The sequence below is a fragment of the Hyperoodon ampullatus genome (genome assembly GCF_949752795.1).
Source record: "Hyperoodon ampullatus genome assembly, chromosome: 2".
NCBI classification, from domain to species: domain Eukaryota; kingdom Metazoa; phylum Chordata; class Mammalia; order Artiodactyla; family Ziphiidae; genus Hyperoodon; species Hyperoodon ampullatus.
In genome coordinates this window covers 198,351,855-198,368,260 of record NC_136915.1, presented here as the reverse complement: position 1 = coordinate 198,368,260, position 16,406 = coordinate 198,351,855, and the positions used below count along the sequence as shown (strand labels likewise).

Genomic DNA, 16,406 nt, shown 5'->3' with positions numbered 1-16,406 from the left:
TCTTCCATTAGCCTGCCACAGAATATTAAGAAGCGATGGGATTTCCTTCTGCTACATTGTATTATATATAATTAAACACATTGCTCTCTTTATCTTTAGTTATCAAGGTAAACAAAAATCACTGTAATCTTTTTGACCCAGGATGGAGTAGGTAGTATTTTTTAAAGTTTATTAGCAGTACAGTATATCTTTAACTGGCATTTAAACATTAGCCATAGTCTTTGCTGAAGAGGCTGTATGACAGCATTAGACACTTGAAGTCCTGACCTGTCATTGACTTCTAAAACAGTATTGCCGTTTTTTCTTTTTTCTTTTCTTTTTTTCTTCCTATTCTTTTTTGGGGTGGTAGTAAATAGCTTTGTACCAATTTGTAATCTGCTTTTTTCCTTTGAAAAAAAATTGTAAAATTTACTTTTTAACATAATATTTAATCAGGCATTGCTGGTGGGCATTTTTACTTAAGTGTTTGTATCACAAAAACAAAACCTGTTTTACTTTTAAACTAAAAGCAGTGATAAACTCCAGCAGTATAAATTTGAAATAAAAATAACCTCTTTCCCCCTTCCTATTACAACAGTCTTTAAAATTTACATATGTTAACACAAATTTGCATGTTTTAGTTTTTTACTCATCCACTGTTGGCTATCTTTCCATGTTTAGAACATCTAGATATTCTTTATTACCACTTCAGAGTATTTTATTGTTATTTACAGATGTACCAACATTTGTATTAACTTGTTCTCTTACTCTGAAATAATTTATTATTTAATAGGTATTACTTAATGTATTTAATATATTTCCGACTGCATTTAAAATGGGTAAGGAAGCAAAAGAAAAATCACCTATAATCCTACCAAAGACAAACCACTGTTAACCATTTTGCTCTCTTTCCAGTGTTTTATTTTCCTATTGCATAGCCTGTTTTTCTTTCTTTCATAAAATATATATAAGGAAAAATTTCAATGTCAATAGAGCTATACAACAGCATGAACTTTTTTGTCTTAAAAAATTATGTTGAAATATGAAAATACTGAATAATATAAAATATACCATTGTAACCATTTTAAAGGTGCATGCAATTCAGTAACATTAAATACATTCACAATGTTGTACAACCATCACCACTGTCCGTCTCCAGAACCTTTTCATTATTCCAAACTGAAACTCTACCTATTAACACAGCATAATTTTTATGCCTTTAAACTATTCTCTTATCATGAACATTTAAGTTGTTTCCAGTTTTCTCCACTTACAGACAGCAGTCCATACACACTCTCCTTCCTGTCTGTTTTCTCCTGATAGCAGTTCTTCCAAGAACCTGTATCAGTAGATATGTTAAGGGTGATTCTTAAAATTGGTTTTGGATGTCAGTTTTTTTCTTTTCCCCCCACAGAAGAACTTATCCTCAGTTTTATAATAAAAGTTAATGTAACTGGGTTACATATATTAAAATACAGTCTGTAGATAATTTGACATTAATATAGCTATTTTGTAGGAGGAGAGATACTTATGGAATAGAGGAGTCAAAGTCTTTTTTTGCCTGAGTTGATGATTTTTCATCGGCAATTGAGGCTCAGTGACGTTGCTGGTTGGAGGGGTGCTAGGCGGGGTGTGTGCAGAATGTATCATTTGAAGAAGGGTCATCATACGTATTCTGCTGTTCTGGTGGAAAAAGAGTTAAGAAACTACTGCCCTGTGTTCTGTTGACTCATTAGAGATAACATGCTTTACTTAAACAGGGTTTTAACTTTAAAACCATTTTTTAAATGTCAGAATTATAAATTTTTCTAATGAAAACCTTTGCTTCTCCACTAGGCTTGGCAGCCACCATTTGCATGTGATGTTGACAAACTTCATTTTACCCCACGTATCCAGAGGCTGAATGAATTGGAGGTAATGTCTTAACTACTATGCTGGTTGCCTGTATTCCAGTGGGGGCTTCTTTGAAAGAGGCTGTGTCACAAATCTAGTGGTTTCAGTGAAGCGAAAACATGGCTAGTAACTGATAATCATGGTAAAACAAATGGTGATAAGCCTTTGCAGCTAACCCAGTTTCATTAAAAACACTGATTTTTGTCAGTAATTGCCAGCCTATTAATTAATAAATGCATTTAAATCCTTCTCAATCTAGGTGACAACCAGTAGAGTTTAGGTTTTTTTTTTTTTTTTTTTTTTTTTTTAAGAAGATGTTGGGGGTAGGAGTTTTTATTAATTAATTTATTTATGTTTGCTGTGTTGCGTCTTCCTTTCTGTGTGAGGGCTTTCTCTAGTTGTGGCAAGCGGGGGCCACTCACTATCGTGGCCTCTTGTTGCAGAGCACAGGCTCCAGACGCGCAGGCTCAGTAGTCGTGGCTCACGGGCCTAGTTGCTCCGCGGCATGTGGGATCCTCCCAGACCAGGGCTCGAACCCGTGTCCCCTGCATTAGCAGGCAGATTCTCAACCACTGCGCCACCAGGGAAGCCCTAGAGTTTAGGTTTTGAAAGGCATGTGCTTTCAGAATCATTTAATGGAAAAGATTCTCCAGCTCTGATATTCTTCCAAAATACATGTCTTCAGTTAGATTTAATAATTTAATTTCCCTAGGAGGAGTGAATAGCACTTCTCTAGAGAAGAGGTAGTATTTCTTCTTTAGTCTGTGGGCGACTTAAGCCCTAAAGTGCTGGGTGAATAAGGCTTGGGTATTGATAGCAAAGAGGTTCATTGTTTATATGAATGTTTTGCTAATCTGATTTTCATATTGAACCATGTTTTGTTTTTCTATACTAAACTAAACATTCTTAATTTAAATGGCACATATGTCCACTGGAATTCTGTGGGCATTGGCAGTAGTAGCATCTAGTGTATGTATTTTCAAGTATTTCAGTGTATTTTCATGTCGAGCTTGAAAGATGGGGAGGTGGGTATTAACTTTGAAGTGGTTGGGAATATCTGAATATTGATCTCAATTTTGGTCTTGTGCAAGATAAAAGTCTTAAAACTGTCTGACTTAATTTCACAATGAGCGGAAAGAAAAATGACAAAATTTTAAAAAATGACTTGTAGGCAACAGTAATAATCTGTTAAGGGAATAACATTGAAGAAAGTTTCTGGTTTTCTGTTATCTTTAAGTTATCAGGACTTTAAAGATAAGTGGTTCTGTTGTAAATCTGCTTTTAGATTTGTGTTTGAGCAAATCAGAAAATTTGTACTCGGAGAGAGCAGGACTTTAAAATACCCAAACTGTAAAAGGACGAAAGGGGCATATAGAATCTTACTTATGATACTCCTTAAATAAAGCACCTCTCAGATCGCCTATTTATGTTACGGGAGGACTTACTGAGTGTGTAACTACTACTTACCTGGCACATGGTAGGGGCTGAATTAAATTTTTGTTGAGTTAACATATAATTATTTAACCAGTTTTATTCTGTGTATTTTGGGGAAGTTTCCCCTATTGAATTCACAAGTGGTATTGCACTTAATAAGAATGAAAATATCACATGCACAGGTAATAGGAGCTTTATAATAAGCTAGGTAAAAGTAAAACTCAGTTCTTTGTCATTTAGGCTCAAACTCGTGTAAAATTAAATTTCTTGGACCAGATTGCAAAGTACTGGGAATTACAGGGAAGTACTCTGAAAATTCCACATGTGGAGAGGAAGATCTTGGACTTGTTTCAGCTTAATAAGGTAAAAGCCTAATGACCATCTTTCTCATTGAATAATTTTTCTGACAGCATGAATTTGATCTTCTTTGCCTTAAAATAAGAAACTTACTGCTGGAAATATGTAAAATAAAATTCTTCATTTAGTTTTGTGATTAATTGGTCTCTGCTTGTCAGGTCTGAAAGCCTTATCTTGTGAAATATTTTGCTGCCACCTGTTTTTTGGTAATTTTTAAACTTCATAATGGTCCTCTTAGATAGTCCTGTCTGTTTTATTGCAGATAAGACAACAGAGGCTTTCAGTGTCCAAGCTGACCCACTGAAAAGGCTGTTACAATTCTATATCTTAAAGTTCATTTCAGTCTAAAGCCTGCATTATTTCCCCCAGACATGCTGCCGTTCTTGCTCCTCCTCAGCTTACTAGAACCTTTTCTTTATCAGAGGTTTCACTGCTAATTTAATTCTTCCTCATGGAAAATCTTGGCTGCTTTGGGGAACTGAGAAGTAGCTTTTGGAGGGTATAAAAAGTTTATGGAATATGCTGTTAAAAGCAGTGTTTTAAATTTCTAGTTTAAAATTAATAGTGCATATATATATATATTTTATTCGGAAAATGTATTTTTAAAAGATGACCACAGCCAAGAACTAATTTCTTTTGCTGTTTTATTCAACAGTTAGTTGCAGAGGAAGGTGGATTTGCAGTTGTTTGCAAGGAGAGAAAATGGACCAAAATTGCCACCAAGATGGGGTTTGCTCCTGGCAAAGCTGTGGGCTCCCATATCAGAGGGCATTATGAGCGAATTCTCAACCCCTACAACTTATTCCTGTCTGGAGACAGTTTGAGGGTGAGTGGGGCTAGCCTTAACCTGTTTTATTTCACTACTTATTGGCACATGGTCTTTGGGAGGAATGAAAAGGCCTTGATTATGTGTGGAAGACTTGCTTGGAAGACTTTTGTTTTATGGATTTTTCCTCCAATGTTTTAGTTCTGTTTTGAGAGCAACCATACTAAGAAGGTTGTTTTTGGAATGAATAAGGTTACAGAGGAAATATTCTTTTGTTATCAAAAACTGAAATCTGTATTAACTTCGCAATAGATGTTCCTTTCTTACAGCAGTTGGTTATTACCTACTTGTTACGGCTTATGCTTTTGCATTCACTTACTGTTTAAAGTGTATTCCTGGTTGTCACATGAAAATACAACACGTGAAATAACTTGCCTGCCTGCTCTCTTTTGCCAGCTGAGGTCTCCAAGGAGATTCTCATAGAATGTTGACATTGGTAGAGAGTAGGGGACTCAGTAATGCTGGACAGCTCATGGAGCCCTCTGCTAATAGTTCCTGTGTAACCGTGTTTGTTTCCTTACAAAGGTGGTATTTGCCAAATTATTCAGATAAAAACTTTTGTTCTAATTAAAAGCAAAACAATATTATAAAAACTTCCCACTTATTCTAGGCCCTGGTAGAAAGCAGAATGTCATAATTGTTTACACCCTTTGAGATATTCTACACTAGAACAGTGAGCCCTATAATTTTAGGAATTGTTACTGTGCTATAGAGAGGGAGGAAGATCACAACATAGTTTCTGAGGGTAAACCTGCTAATCAAAACTCTGTCTTGATACAGACATATCATCTGGAATGCTTAAATCCTATAGGTTTTCGTAGCATTGTGTTTTTCTTTTCTCTCTCCCTTGATTCCAGATGGGCTTTCTTTTTAGCCTGGAAAATGTGACTAATCTAATACTCAGAAAGTTGTTTAAAGAAATGTGCACTGTGTCAATGTTTAGTGAACCCATGGATGAAATTGTTAAAAATGTTGTATATGGAGCCTTTATGTCTCTGTTTTATAGTCAGATCTACATACAGTTGCCCACAATAGATTTTCTCCTTTGAACCTTCTTATCTCGGTGCAGAAGTTAGGTGAATAAAGGGAGAGAGAGAGTCTCTGCTTTATGGGTTTAGAAACAGCTTGTCTGTATACTTAGAGAGGCCCTAAATTTCATAGTTGAAGAGTAGGTAAGCATTTATACAATCATAGTCTGAAGGGAACAGGTATTCAAAGATACCGTTTACAAACATTACATCTACAACACAGATAAATACCTGTTGAAGGGCCTACTGATACACGTTCACTGTGGAAGGTATAAAAACAAAGGAAAGTATGATGAAAATAAATCCCTCCTAATCCTCTCATCTGCTTTTTTTTAAGGCTGTTTTTATGCACATATACACAAATTGGAAGTGTATTCTTTACGTATACAGTATTTTTCCTGCATAACATGTCACTGTATATTTTTTAAGATACAGGTTTTTTTTTTTTAATTTATTTATTTTGGGCTGCATTGGGTCTTTGTTGCTGCGCGCAGGCTTTCTCTAGTTGTGGCGAGCTGGGGCTACTCTTCGTTGCGGTACTCGGGCTTCTCATTGCGGTGGCTTCTCTTTTGCAGAGCACGGGCTCTAGGCATGCACGCGGGCTTCAGTAGTGGCAGCGCAAGGGCTCAGTAGTTGTGGCTCATGGGCTCTAGAGGGCAGGCTCAGTAGTTGTGGTGCACGGGCTTAGTTGCTCCACAGCATGTGGGATCTTCCCGGACCATGGCTCGAACCCGTGTCCCCTGCATTGGCAGGTGGATTCTTAACCATTGTGCCACCAGGGAAGCCTGAAGATACAGGTTTTAATGACTCTGTGTCAATTCCATTTTTATACCCAGAACTTGATTTGATTTCTCCTGTTGCTGAATTCTTTTTTTTTTTTTTTTGGAATTTTGGAATTTTATTTTATTTTTTATACAGCAGGTTCTCATTAGTTATCTATTTTATACATATTAGTAGATATATGTCAATCCTAATCTCCCAATTCATCCCACCACCATCACCCCATCCCGCCACTTTCCCTCCTTGGTGTCCATATGTTTGTTCTCTACATCTGTGTCTCAATTTCTGCCCTGCAAACCGGTTCATCCGTACCATTTTTCTAGGTTCCACATATATGTGTTAATATACGATATTTGTTTTTCTCTTTCTGACTCACTTCACTCTGTACGACAGTCTCTAGATCCATCCACATCTCTACAGATGACCCAATTTCGTTCCTTTTTATGGCTGAGTAATATTCCATTGTATATATGTACCACAACTTCTTTATCCATTCATCTGTCGATAGGCATTAGGTTGCTTCCATGACCTGGCTATTGTAAACAGTGCTGCAGTGAACACTGGGGGTGCATGTGTCTTTTTGAATTATGGTTTTCTCTGGGTATATGCCCAGTAGTGGGATTGCTGGATCATATGGTAATTTTATTTTTAGTTTTTTAAGGAACCTCCATACTGTTCTCCATAGTGGCTGTATCAATTTACATTCCAACCAACAGTGCAAGAGGGTTCCCTTTTCTCCACACCCTCTCCAGCATTTGTTGTTTGTAGATTTTCTGATGATACCCATTCTAACTGGTGTGAGGTGATAGCTCATTGTAGTTTTGATTTGCATTTGTCTAATAATTAGTGAAGCTGAGCAGCTTTTCATGTGCTGCTTGGCCATCTGTATGTCTTCTTTGGAGAAATGTCTATTTAGGTCTTCTGCCCATTTTTGGATTGGGTTGTTTGTTTTTTAATATTGAGCTGCATGAGCTGTTTATATATTTTGGAGATTAATCCTTTGTTGATTCATTTGCAAATATTTCTCCCATTCTGAGGGTTGTCTTTTCGTCTTGTTTATGGTTTCCTTTGCTGTGCAAAAGCTTTGAAGTTTCATTAGGTCCCATTTGTTTATTTTTGTTTTTATTTCCATTACTCTAAGAGGTGGATCACAAAAGATCTTGCTGTGATTTATGTGAAAGAGTGTTATTCTTATGTTTTCCTCTAAGAGTTTTATAATGTGTGGTCTTACATTTAGGTTTCTAATCCATTTTGAGTTTATTTTTGTGTATGGTGTTAGGGAGTGTTCTAATTTCATTCTTTTACATGTAGCTGTCCAGTTTTCCCAGCAGCACTTATTGAAGAGACTGTCTTTTCTCCATTATATATCTTTGCCTCCTTTGTCATAGATTAGTTGACCATAGGTGCGTGGGTTTATCTCTGGGCTTTCTGTCTTGTTCCATTGATCTATGTTTCTGTTTTTGTGCCAGTACCATATTGTCTGGATTACTGTAGCTTTTGTAGTATAGTCTGAAGTCAGGGAGTCTGATTCCTCCAGCTCCGTTTTTTTCCCTCAAGACTGCTTTGGCTATTCGGGGTCTTTTGTGTCTCCATACAAATTTTAAGATGATTTGTCTAGTTGTGTAAAAAATGCCATTGGTAATTTGATAGGGATTGCATTGAATCTGTAGATTGCTTTGGGTAGTAGAGCCATTTTCACAATATTGATTCTTCCAATCCAGGAACATGGTATATCTCTCCATCTGTTGGTATCATCTTTAATTTCTTTCATCAGTGTCTTATAGTTTTCTGCATACAGATCTTTTGTCTCCCTAGGTAGGTTTATTCCTAGGTATTTTATTCTTTTTGTTGCAATGGTAAATGGGAGTGTTTCCATAATTTCTCTTTCAGATTTTTCATCATTAGTGTATAGAAATGCAAGAGATTTCTGTGCATTAATTTTGTATCCTGAAACTTTACCAAATTCATTGATTAGCTCTAGTAGTTTTCTGGTGGCATTTTAGGATTCCCTATGTATAGTATCATGTCATCTGCAAACAGTGACAGTTTTACTTTTTCTTTTCCAATTTGTATTCCTTTTATTTATTTTTCTTCTCTTATTGCCATGGCTAGGACTTCCAAAACTATGTTGAATAATAGTGGTGAGAGTGGACATCCTTATCTTGTTCCTGATCTTAGAGGAAATGCTTTTATTTTTTCACCATTGAGAATGATGTGTGCAGTGGGTTTGTCATATATGGCCTTTTTTATGTTGAGGTAGATTCCCTCTATGCCCACTTTCTGGAGACTTTTTATCATAAATGGGTGTTGAATTTTGTCAACAGCTTTTCCTGCATCTATTGAGATGATCATATTTTTATTCTACAATTTGTTAATATGGTGTATCACATTGATTGATTTGCATATATTGAAGAATCCTTGCATCCCTGGGATAAATCACACTTGATCATGGTGTATGATCCTTTTAATGTGTTGTTGGATTCTGTTTGCTAGTATTTTGTTGAGGATTTTTGCATCTATATTCATCAGTGATATTGGTCTGTAATTTTCTTTTTTTGTAGTATCTTTGTCTCGTTTTGGTATCAGGGTGATGGTGGCCTCACAGAATGAGTTTGGGAGTGTTCCTTCCCCTGCAATTTTTTGGAAGAGTTTGAGAAGGATGGGTGTTAGCTCTTCTCTAAATGTTTGATAGAATTCACCTGTGAAGCCATCTGGTCCTGGGCTTTTGTTTGTTGGAAGATTTTTAATCACAGTTTCAATTTCATTACTTGTGATTGGTCTGTTCATATTTTCTGTTTCTTCCTGGTTCAGTCTTGGAAGGTTATACCTTTCTAAGAATTTGTCCATTTCTTCCAGCTTGTCCATTTTATTGGCATAGAGTTGCTTGTAGTAGTCTCTTAGGATGCTTTGTATTTCTGTGGTGTCTGTTGTAACTTCTCCTTTTTCATTTCTAATTTTATTGATTTGAGTCCTCTTCCTCTTTTTCTTGATGAGTCTGGCTAATGGTTTATCAATTTTGTTTATCTTCTCAAAGAACCAGCTTTTAGCTTTATTGATCTTTGCCATTGTTTTCTTTATTTCTATTTCATTTATTTCTGCTCTGATCTTTATGATTTCTTTTTTTCTGCTAACTTTGGGTTTTGTTTGTTCTTCTTTCTCTAGCTCTTTAGGTGTAAGCTTAGATTGTTTATTTGAGATTTTTCTTGTTTCTTGAGGTAGGCTTGTATTGCTATAAACTTCCCTCTTAGAACTGCTTTTGCTGCATCCCATAGGGTTTAGATCCTCATGTTTTCATTGTCATTTGTCTCTAGGTATTTTTTGATGTCCTCTTTGATTTCTTCAGTGATCTCTTGGTTATTTAGTAACGTATTATTTAGCCTCCATGTGTTTGTGTTTTTTACATCTTCCCCCTGTAATTGATTTTTTTATTTAATAAATTTATTTATTTTATTTATTTAATTCTGGCTGCATTGGGTGTTCGTTGTCTGGGCATGGGCTCTCTAGTTGAAGAGAGCTGGGGCTACTCTTCATTGTGGTGCGTGGGCTTCTCATTGTGGTGGCTTCTCTTGTTGCAGAGCACAGGCTCTAGGCGTGAGCTTCAGTAGTTGTGGCTCGCAGGATCTAGAGTGCAGGCTCAGTAGTTGTGGCGCACGAGATTAGTTGCTCCGCAGCATGTGGGATCTTCCCGGACCAGGGCTCGAACCCATGTCCCCTGCATTGGCAGGCGGATTCTTAACCACTGTGCCACCAGGGAAACCCCCCTCTAATTGATTTCTAATCTCATAGCATTGTGGTCGGAAAACATGCTTGATATGATTTCAATTTTCTTAAATTTACTGAGGCTTGATTTGTGACCCAAGATGTGACCTATCCTGGAGAATGTTCCGTGTGCACCTGAGAAGAAAGTGTAATCTGCTGTTTTTGGATGGAATGTCCTATAAATATCAATTAAATTTATCTGGTCTGTTGTGTCAATTAAAGCTTGTGTTTCCTTATTAACTTTCTGTCTGGATGATCTGTCCATTGGTGTAAGTAAGGTGTTAATAGTCCCCCACCATTATTGTGTTACTGTTGATGTCCTCGTTTTTTTAAATTTTTTAAATTATTTTTAAAATTAATTTATTAATTTATTTTGGGGTGTGTTGGGTCTTCGTTGCTGTGCGCAGGCAATGAAGTTGTGGTGAGCAGGGGCTGCTCTTCGTTGAGGTGTGCATGCTTCTCATTGCAGTGGCTTCTCTTGTTGCGGAGCACAAGCTCTAGGCATGCAAGCTTCAGTAGTTGTGGCATGTGGGCTCGGTAGTTGTGGTTCACGGGCTCTAGAGTGCAGGCTCAGTAGTTGTGGTGCATGGGCTTAGTTGCTCCGTGGCATGTGGGATCTTCCGGACCAGGGCTTGAACCTGTGTCCCCTGCATTGGCAGGCGGATTCTTAACCAGTGCACCACCAGGGAAGTCCCTCCATTTCCTCTTTTATAGCTGTTAGCAGTTGTCTTATGCATTGAGGTGCTCCTATGCTGGGTGCATATATATTTATAATTGTTATATCTTCTTCTTGGATTGATCCCTTGATCATTATGTAGTGTTCCTCCTTGTCTCTTATAACATTCTTTATTTTAAAGTCTATTTTATCTGATATGAGTATTGCTCTTCCACCTTTCTTTTGATTTCCATTTGCATGGAATATCTTTTTCCATCTGCTCACTTTCAGTCTGTATGTGTCCCTAGGTCTGAAGTGGGTCTCTTGTAGACAGCATATATATGGGTCTTGTTTTTGTATCCATTCAGCAAGCCTGTGTTTTTTGGCTGGTTTAAGGTAATTTTTGATATGCATGTTCCTGTTACCATTTTCTTAATTGTTATGGTTTTTTTTTTTTTTGCTATGTGGGCCTCTCACTGCTGTGGCCTCTCCCGTTGCGGAGCACAGGCTCCGGACACGCAGGCTCAGCGGCCATGGCTCACGGGCCCAGCCGCTCCGCGGCATGTGGGATCTTCCCGGATCGGGGCACAAACCCGTGTCCCCTGCATCGGCAGGCAGACTCTCAACCACTGCGCCACCAGGGAAGCCCCATGGGTTTGTTTTTGTAGGTCCTTTTCTTCTCTTGTGTTTCCCACTTAGAGAAGTTCCTTTAGCATTTGTTGTAGAGCTGGTTTGGTGGTGCTGAATTCTCTTAACTTTTGCTTGTCTGTAAAACTTTTGATTTCTCCATCAAATCTGAATGAGATCCTTGCTGGGTAAAGTAATCTTGGTTGTATGTTCTTCCCTTTCATCACTTTAAATATATCATGCCACTCCCTTCTGGCTTGTAGAGTTTCTGCTGAGGCATCAGCTGTTAACCTTATGGGAGTTCCCTTGTATGTTATTTGTCGTTTTTTCCTTGTTGCTTTCAATAATTTTTCTTTGCCTTTAATTTTTGTCAGTTTGATTACTATGTGTCTTGGCGTGTTTCTCCTTGGGTTTATCCTGCCTGGGACTCGGCACTTCCTGGACTTGGGTGGCTATTTCCTTTCCCATGTCAGGGAATTTTTTGACTATAATCTCTTCAAATGTTTTCTTGGGTCCCTTCTCTCTCTCTTCTCCTTCTGGGACCCCTATAATGCAAATGTTGGTGCGTTTAATGTTGTCCCAGAGGTCTCTTAGGCTGTCTTCATTTCTTTTCATTCTTTTTTCTTTATTCTGTTCCACAGCAGTGAATTACACCATTCTGTTTTCCAGGTCATTTATCCATTCTTCTTCCTCAGTCATTCTGATATTGATTCCTTCTAGTGTATTTTTCATTTCAGTTATTGTATTGTTCATCTCTGTTTGTTTGTTTTTTAATTCTTCTAGGTGTTTGTTCTTTAATTCTTCTAGGTCTTTGTTAAACATTTCTTTGCATCTTCTTGATCTTTGCCTCCATTCTTTTCCCAAGGTCCTGGATCATCTTCACTATCATTATTCTGAATTCTTTTTTTGGAAGGTGGCCTATCTCCACTTCATTTAATTGTTTTTCTGGGGCTTTATTAATTCCTTCATCTGGTAGAAAGTCCTCTGCCTTTTCATTTTGTCCATCCTTCTGTGAATGTCGCCTCTTGCTGAATTCTTTGTGCATAAATTTTTATGCCCATTTCTGATTTTTGAAAATAATCCATAGAGGAAAGGAGAATTAAAATACATTTTTTTAAAAAGGAATGGAAAACAGCAATGAGACACCACTGCACACCATTAGAATGACCAACATTCAGAACATGACAACACCAAATGCTGGCGAGGATGTGGAGCAACAGGAACCTTTTTCCATTGCTGGTGGGAATACAAAATGGAACTGCCACTTTGGAAGACAGTTGGGCAATTTCTTAGTAAACTAATAAACATGCTTTTATCATACAATGCAGCAATCACATTCCTTGGTATTTACCCAAAGGAGTTGCAAACTTATATCCACACAGAAACCTGCACGCGGATATTTGTAGCAGGTTTGTTATTCATAATTGCCAAAAGTTGGAAGTAACCAAGATGTCCTTTAGTAGGCAAATGGATAAACAAATTGTGGTACAGCCAGACGATAGAGGCTAAAAAACAATGAGCTGTCAAGTCATGAGAGGACAAGAAGGAACTTTAAGTGCATTTTTTTTTTTTTAGGATTTATTTATTATTTATTTGTTTGTTTTATTTATTTTTGGCTGCGTTGGGTCTTAGTTGTGGCATGCGGGATCCTTCATTGTGGTGCATGGGCTTCCCTCTAGTTGTGGTGTGCAGGTTTTTTTCTCTTCTCTAGTTGTGGCGTGTGGGCTCTAGAGCTTGTGGGCTCTGTAGTTTGTAACCCGCAGGCTTTAGTTGAGGTGTGTGAGCTCAGGAGTTGTGGCGCATGGGCTTAGTTGCCCTGCAGCACGTGGGATCTTGGTTCCCTGACCACTGATCGAGCCCGCTTTCCCTGCATTGTAAGGTGGATTCTTTACCACTGGAACACCAGGGAAGTCCCAAGTCCATATTTTTATGAAAGTTAAAGAAGCCAGTGTGAAAAGACTGCATCTACTGTATGATTCCAACTCAGTGGTATTCTGGAAACAAACAAACTATGGAGACAGTAAACAGATCCGTGGTTGCGAGGGGCTGAGGGCGGGAGTGTCAGATGAATAGGCAGAGCACGGAGGATTGTTGCGGCGGTGGACGTGCTCCGGATGGTCCTCCACCTGTGTCCAGGCTCGTAGAATGTGCAGCACCAAGAGTGAACCCTGACGTGTGAGCTGTGGACTTCGGGTGATGTGTGAATGCAGGGTCACCAGGTGTAGCAAATGTCCCACTACTCGGGCAGGGGATGTCGATGATGGGAGAGGCTGTGCATGTGTGGGGACAGCCGTTGCACGGTAAATCTAGGTACCTTCCTCTCAACTAGGCTGTAAACCTAAAACTGCTCTTAAAAAATAAACCCGTACTAAAGGGGGCGGGGATAGAGTGCACAATGAAGGAACTGTTGCAAAAGGGTAAACTCAAGCCTAAAGTAAGTTTCGGGAAACTTGAGAGAAGTTGAGTGGCGACGTGCTGGATAACGGGACAGAGACCTCAGTCTTGTATCCCTGTGTTTTCTAAACGTCTTAAGGGATTGCTCTGTCCCTGTAGGATGATGTCATTACGGTGTGATGATATAAATCACCTCTAAATCCCGGTTTCTCAAACAGAGGTTTAAGAGTTGGCATGTGATAACATTATAAATATAAAACAAACACATCAAGTGTATGTTTGGAATCCTGGTTTGAAACAAAATAATCTCTTCATATATATTCTAAAGAGCTTCTGAGCTTGATTTTATCTTAGTTCTTCAAAGTCCTTATACAGCCAAGCAGGCCATGGATTACAGAACCATTTAGACTAGTGGGAGATGAGAACCACGTATATAACATGTGAATTTCTGACCATCCACTTAATAAAATGTCTGTGATTCAGCTCAGTTCATATCTCCACAATCACACATACTTTCGGGTCTCAATAGAAAGTGTACATAATACATAAAGGAGGTTAATTTAGATGGGGGACAGGTTTTATTCCCATCTGCATGTTTTCATTGAACATACTCTAAACGCTCAATTGAGGACTTGTTGTGGAATGGGCAGTGATATTCCATACTGGTTGAGTTGATGTTTCTAGATCAAATCAGTGTGTAGGTTTAATTAGAAGAAGCAGAATATTTAATATTATAGGTTGTGCTCCCAGTGGTAGATTCGTTCTTGTTGAGAGTATCGAGAAATCTACTCTAGTATTTTTTTAACAGTACATATTACTTAAATGTCAGAAGTAGATTGTGTTAGATGGTTGCTCTGTATTTTCTTTTGTCCTTCTCCCCATGCTCTGGATTCTTTCTGCAAATGTCAGGAGGAAGGAGCCAATCATGTTAGTGACACTGCATGGTTGTAATGGTGCTCGCAGAGCCAAGAGTTGTACAAGGTTATAGTTTCAGTGTATCTTATTACAAGTATGGATGATACAGTAGACCTTCACTGGTTACATTTTGGAGCCTGCTTTTAAAAGTGTTTCCTGTGGCATTTGTAGGACCTCTTATAAAGGAGTGGTATTTACTTGAAATTCATATTAGATTCAGTGGTAATATTTTGTTGTCACTGTGTTTTGTTGTATTGGCATTAAATACTCTTTTTCGGTGAGCTTAGAATCAAACTAAAAAGAAAAAGCAAGAAGAGATTCTTGTATGATCAGAACCAAAGTTATTGCTGTAGGCTCTCTATTAACCTTTTTCTTGTGAGTTAGACTTTGTAGGAATATATTGAAGAAAAGGAAAGCTTTAATAAGGGATAATAGTCACACGGTCTGTTTTCTCAATTCAAATGATATCTTTTTTTTTTTTTTTGTGGTACGCGGGCCTCTCACTGTTGTGGACTCTCCCGTTGCGGAGCACAGGCTCTGGTCGCACAGGCTCAGCAGCCATGGCTCACGGGCTTAGCTGCTCCGCGGCATGTGGGATCTTTCCGGACTGGGGCACGAACCCGTGTCTCCTGCATCGGCAGGCAGACTCTCAACCACTGCGCCACCAGGGAAGCCCCAAATGATATCTTTTTGATAATAGAAGGTTGCTAATTATGTTTAAACCTACGAGATTGTAAAATTTAGAAAACTTACTGGATTCCATATTTTATTACTGTAAACCTTTTTTAAATGAGATATTCTGATTATGGAAAGCTATTTGGGGAACATACAGGGGGCCTTTCTAGCAGTTTGGGCCTTCACTTAATTTACAGTTGCAAGCAGGGATAATTGTTGTTGGCTCATGGGGACTGCCTTGAGCCTGCTGTGGCCTGTTGTAACCTGATGAGGTGATATCAACAATTAAATGAATTGAAGCAACACCATTCACCTCCTGAAAAAAAGTGAAGCTGTTACAACTGTATGTGTGTGTATATGGTTGGTAACTGCAGACTTGTCTTTGTGTTTATTTAGATTTTAAAAATTGCACACCTGTTATGTATTTCCATAAATCATTGTAAAATATACCCTGCAAAAATCCAGTGAAATTCTCTTAAGATTAAAAAAGGGGGAAGGGGGCTTCCCTGGTTGCGCAGTGGTTGAGAGTCCGCCTGCCGATGCAGGGGACCCGGGTTTGTGCCCCAGTCCGGGAAGATCCCACATGCCGCGGAGCGGCTGGGCCCATGAGCCATGGCCGCTGAGCCTGCGCGTCCGGAGCCTGTGGTCCGCAACAGGAGAGGCCACAGCAGTGAGAGGCCCGCATACCACACAAAAAAAAAATAAAAAATAAATAAAAAAGAGGAAGGGACTTCCCTGGTGGTGCAGTGGTTAAGAATCCTCCTGCCAATGCAGAGGACACAGGTTCAAGCCCTGCTCTGGGAAGATCCCACATGCTGCAGAGCAGCTAAGCCCATGCGCCACAACTACTGAGGCTTCGCTCTAGAGCCCGTGAGCCACAACTACTGAGCCCACGAGCCACAGCTACTGAGCCCACGTGCCACAACTACTGAAGCCCATGCGCCCAGAGCCTATGTTCCTCAACAAGAGAAGCCACCGCAATGAGAAGCCCGCACACCGCAATGAAGAGTAGCCCCCTCTCGCCGCAACTAGAGAAAGCCCATGCACAGCAACGAAGACCCAATGCAGCCAAAATTAAAAATAA

The 16,406-nt window shown here is 38.8% G+C and overlaps 1 protein-coding gene across 3 annotated transcripts in view; it reads left to right on the top strand.

Annotated features, from left to right (window-relative positions):
• Window positions 1-16,406, top strand: part of KDM5B (lysine demethylase 5B) — a 70,626-nt gene that overhangs the window by 21,764 nt on the left and 32,456 nt on the right. For all 3 annotated transcript variants that reach the window (XM_079697284.1, XM_079697285.1, XM_079697283.1), the window contains exons 2-4: window positions 1,816-1,893; window positions 3,547-3,669; window positions 4,319-4,489. In XM_079697284.1, the coding sequence (XP_079553410.1) occupies window positions 1,816-1,893; window positions 3,547-3,669; window positions 4,319-4,489 (372 nt within the window). The remainder of the gene's footprint in view (window positions 1-1,815; window positions 1,894-3,546; window positions 3,670-4,318; window positions 4,490-16,406) is intronic.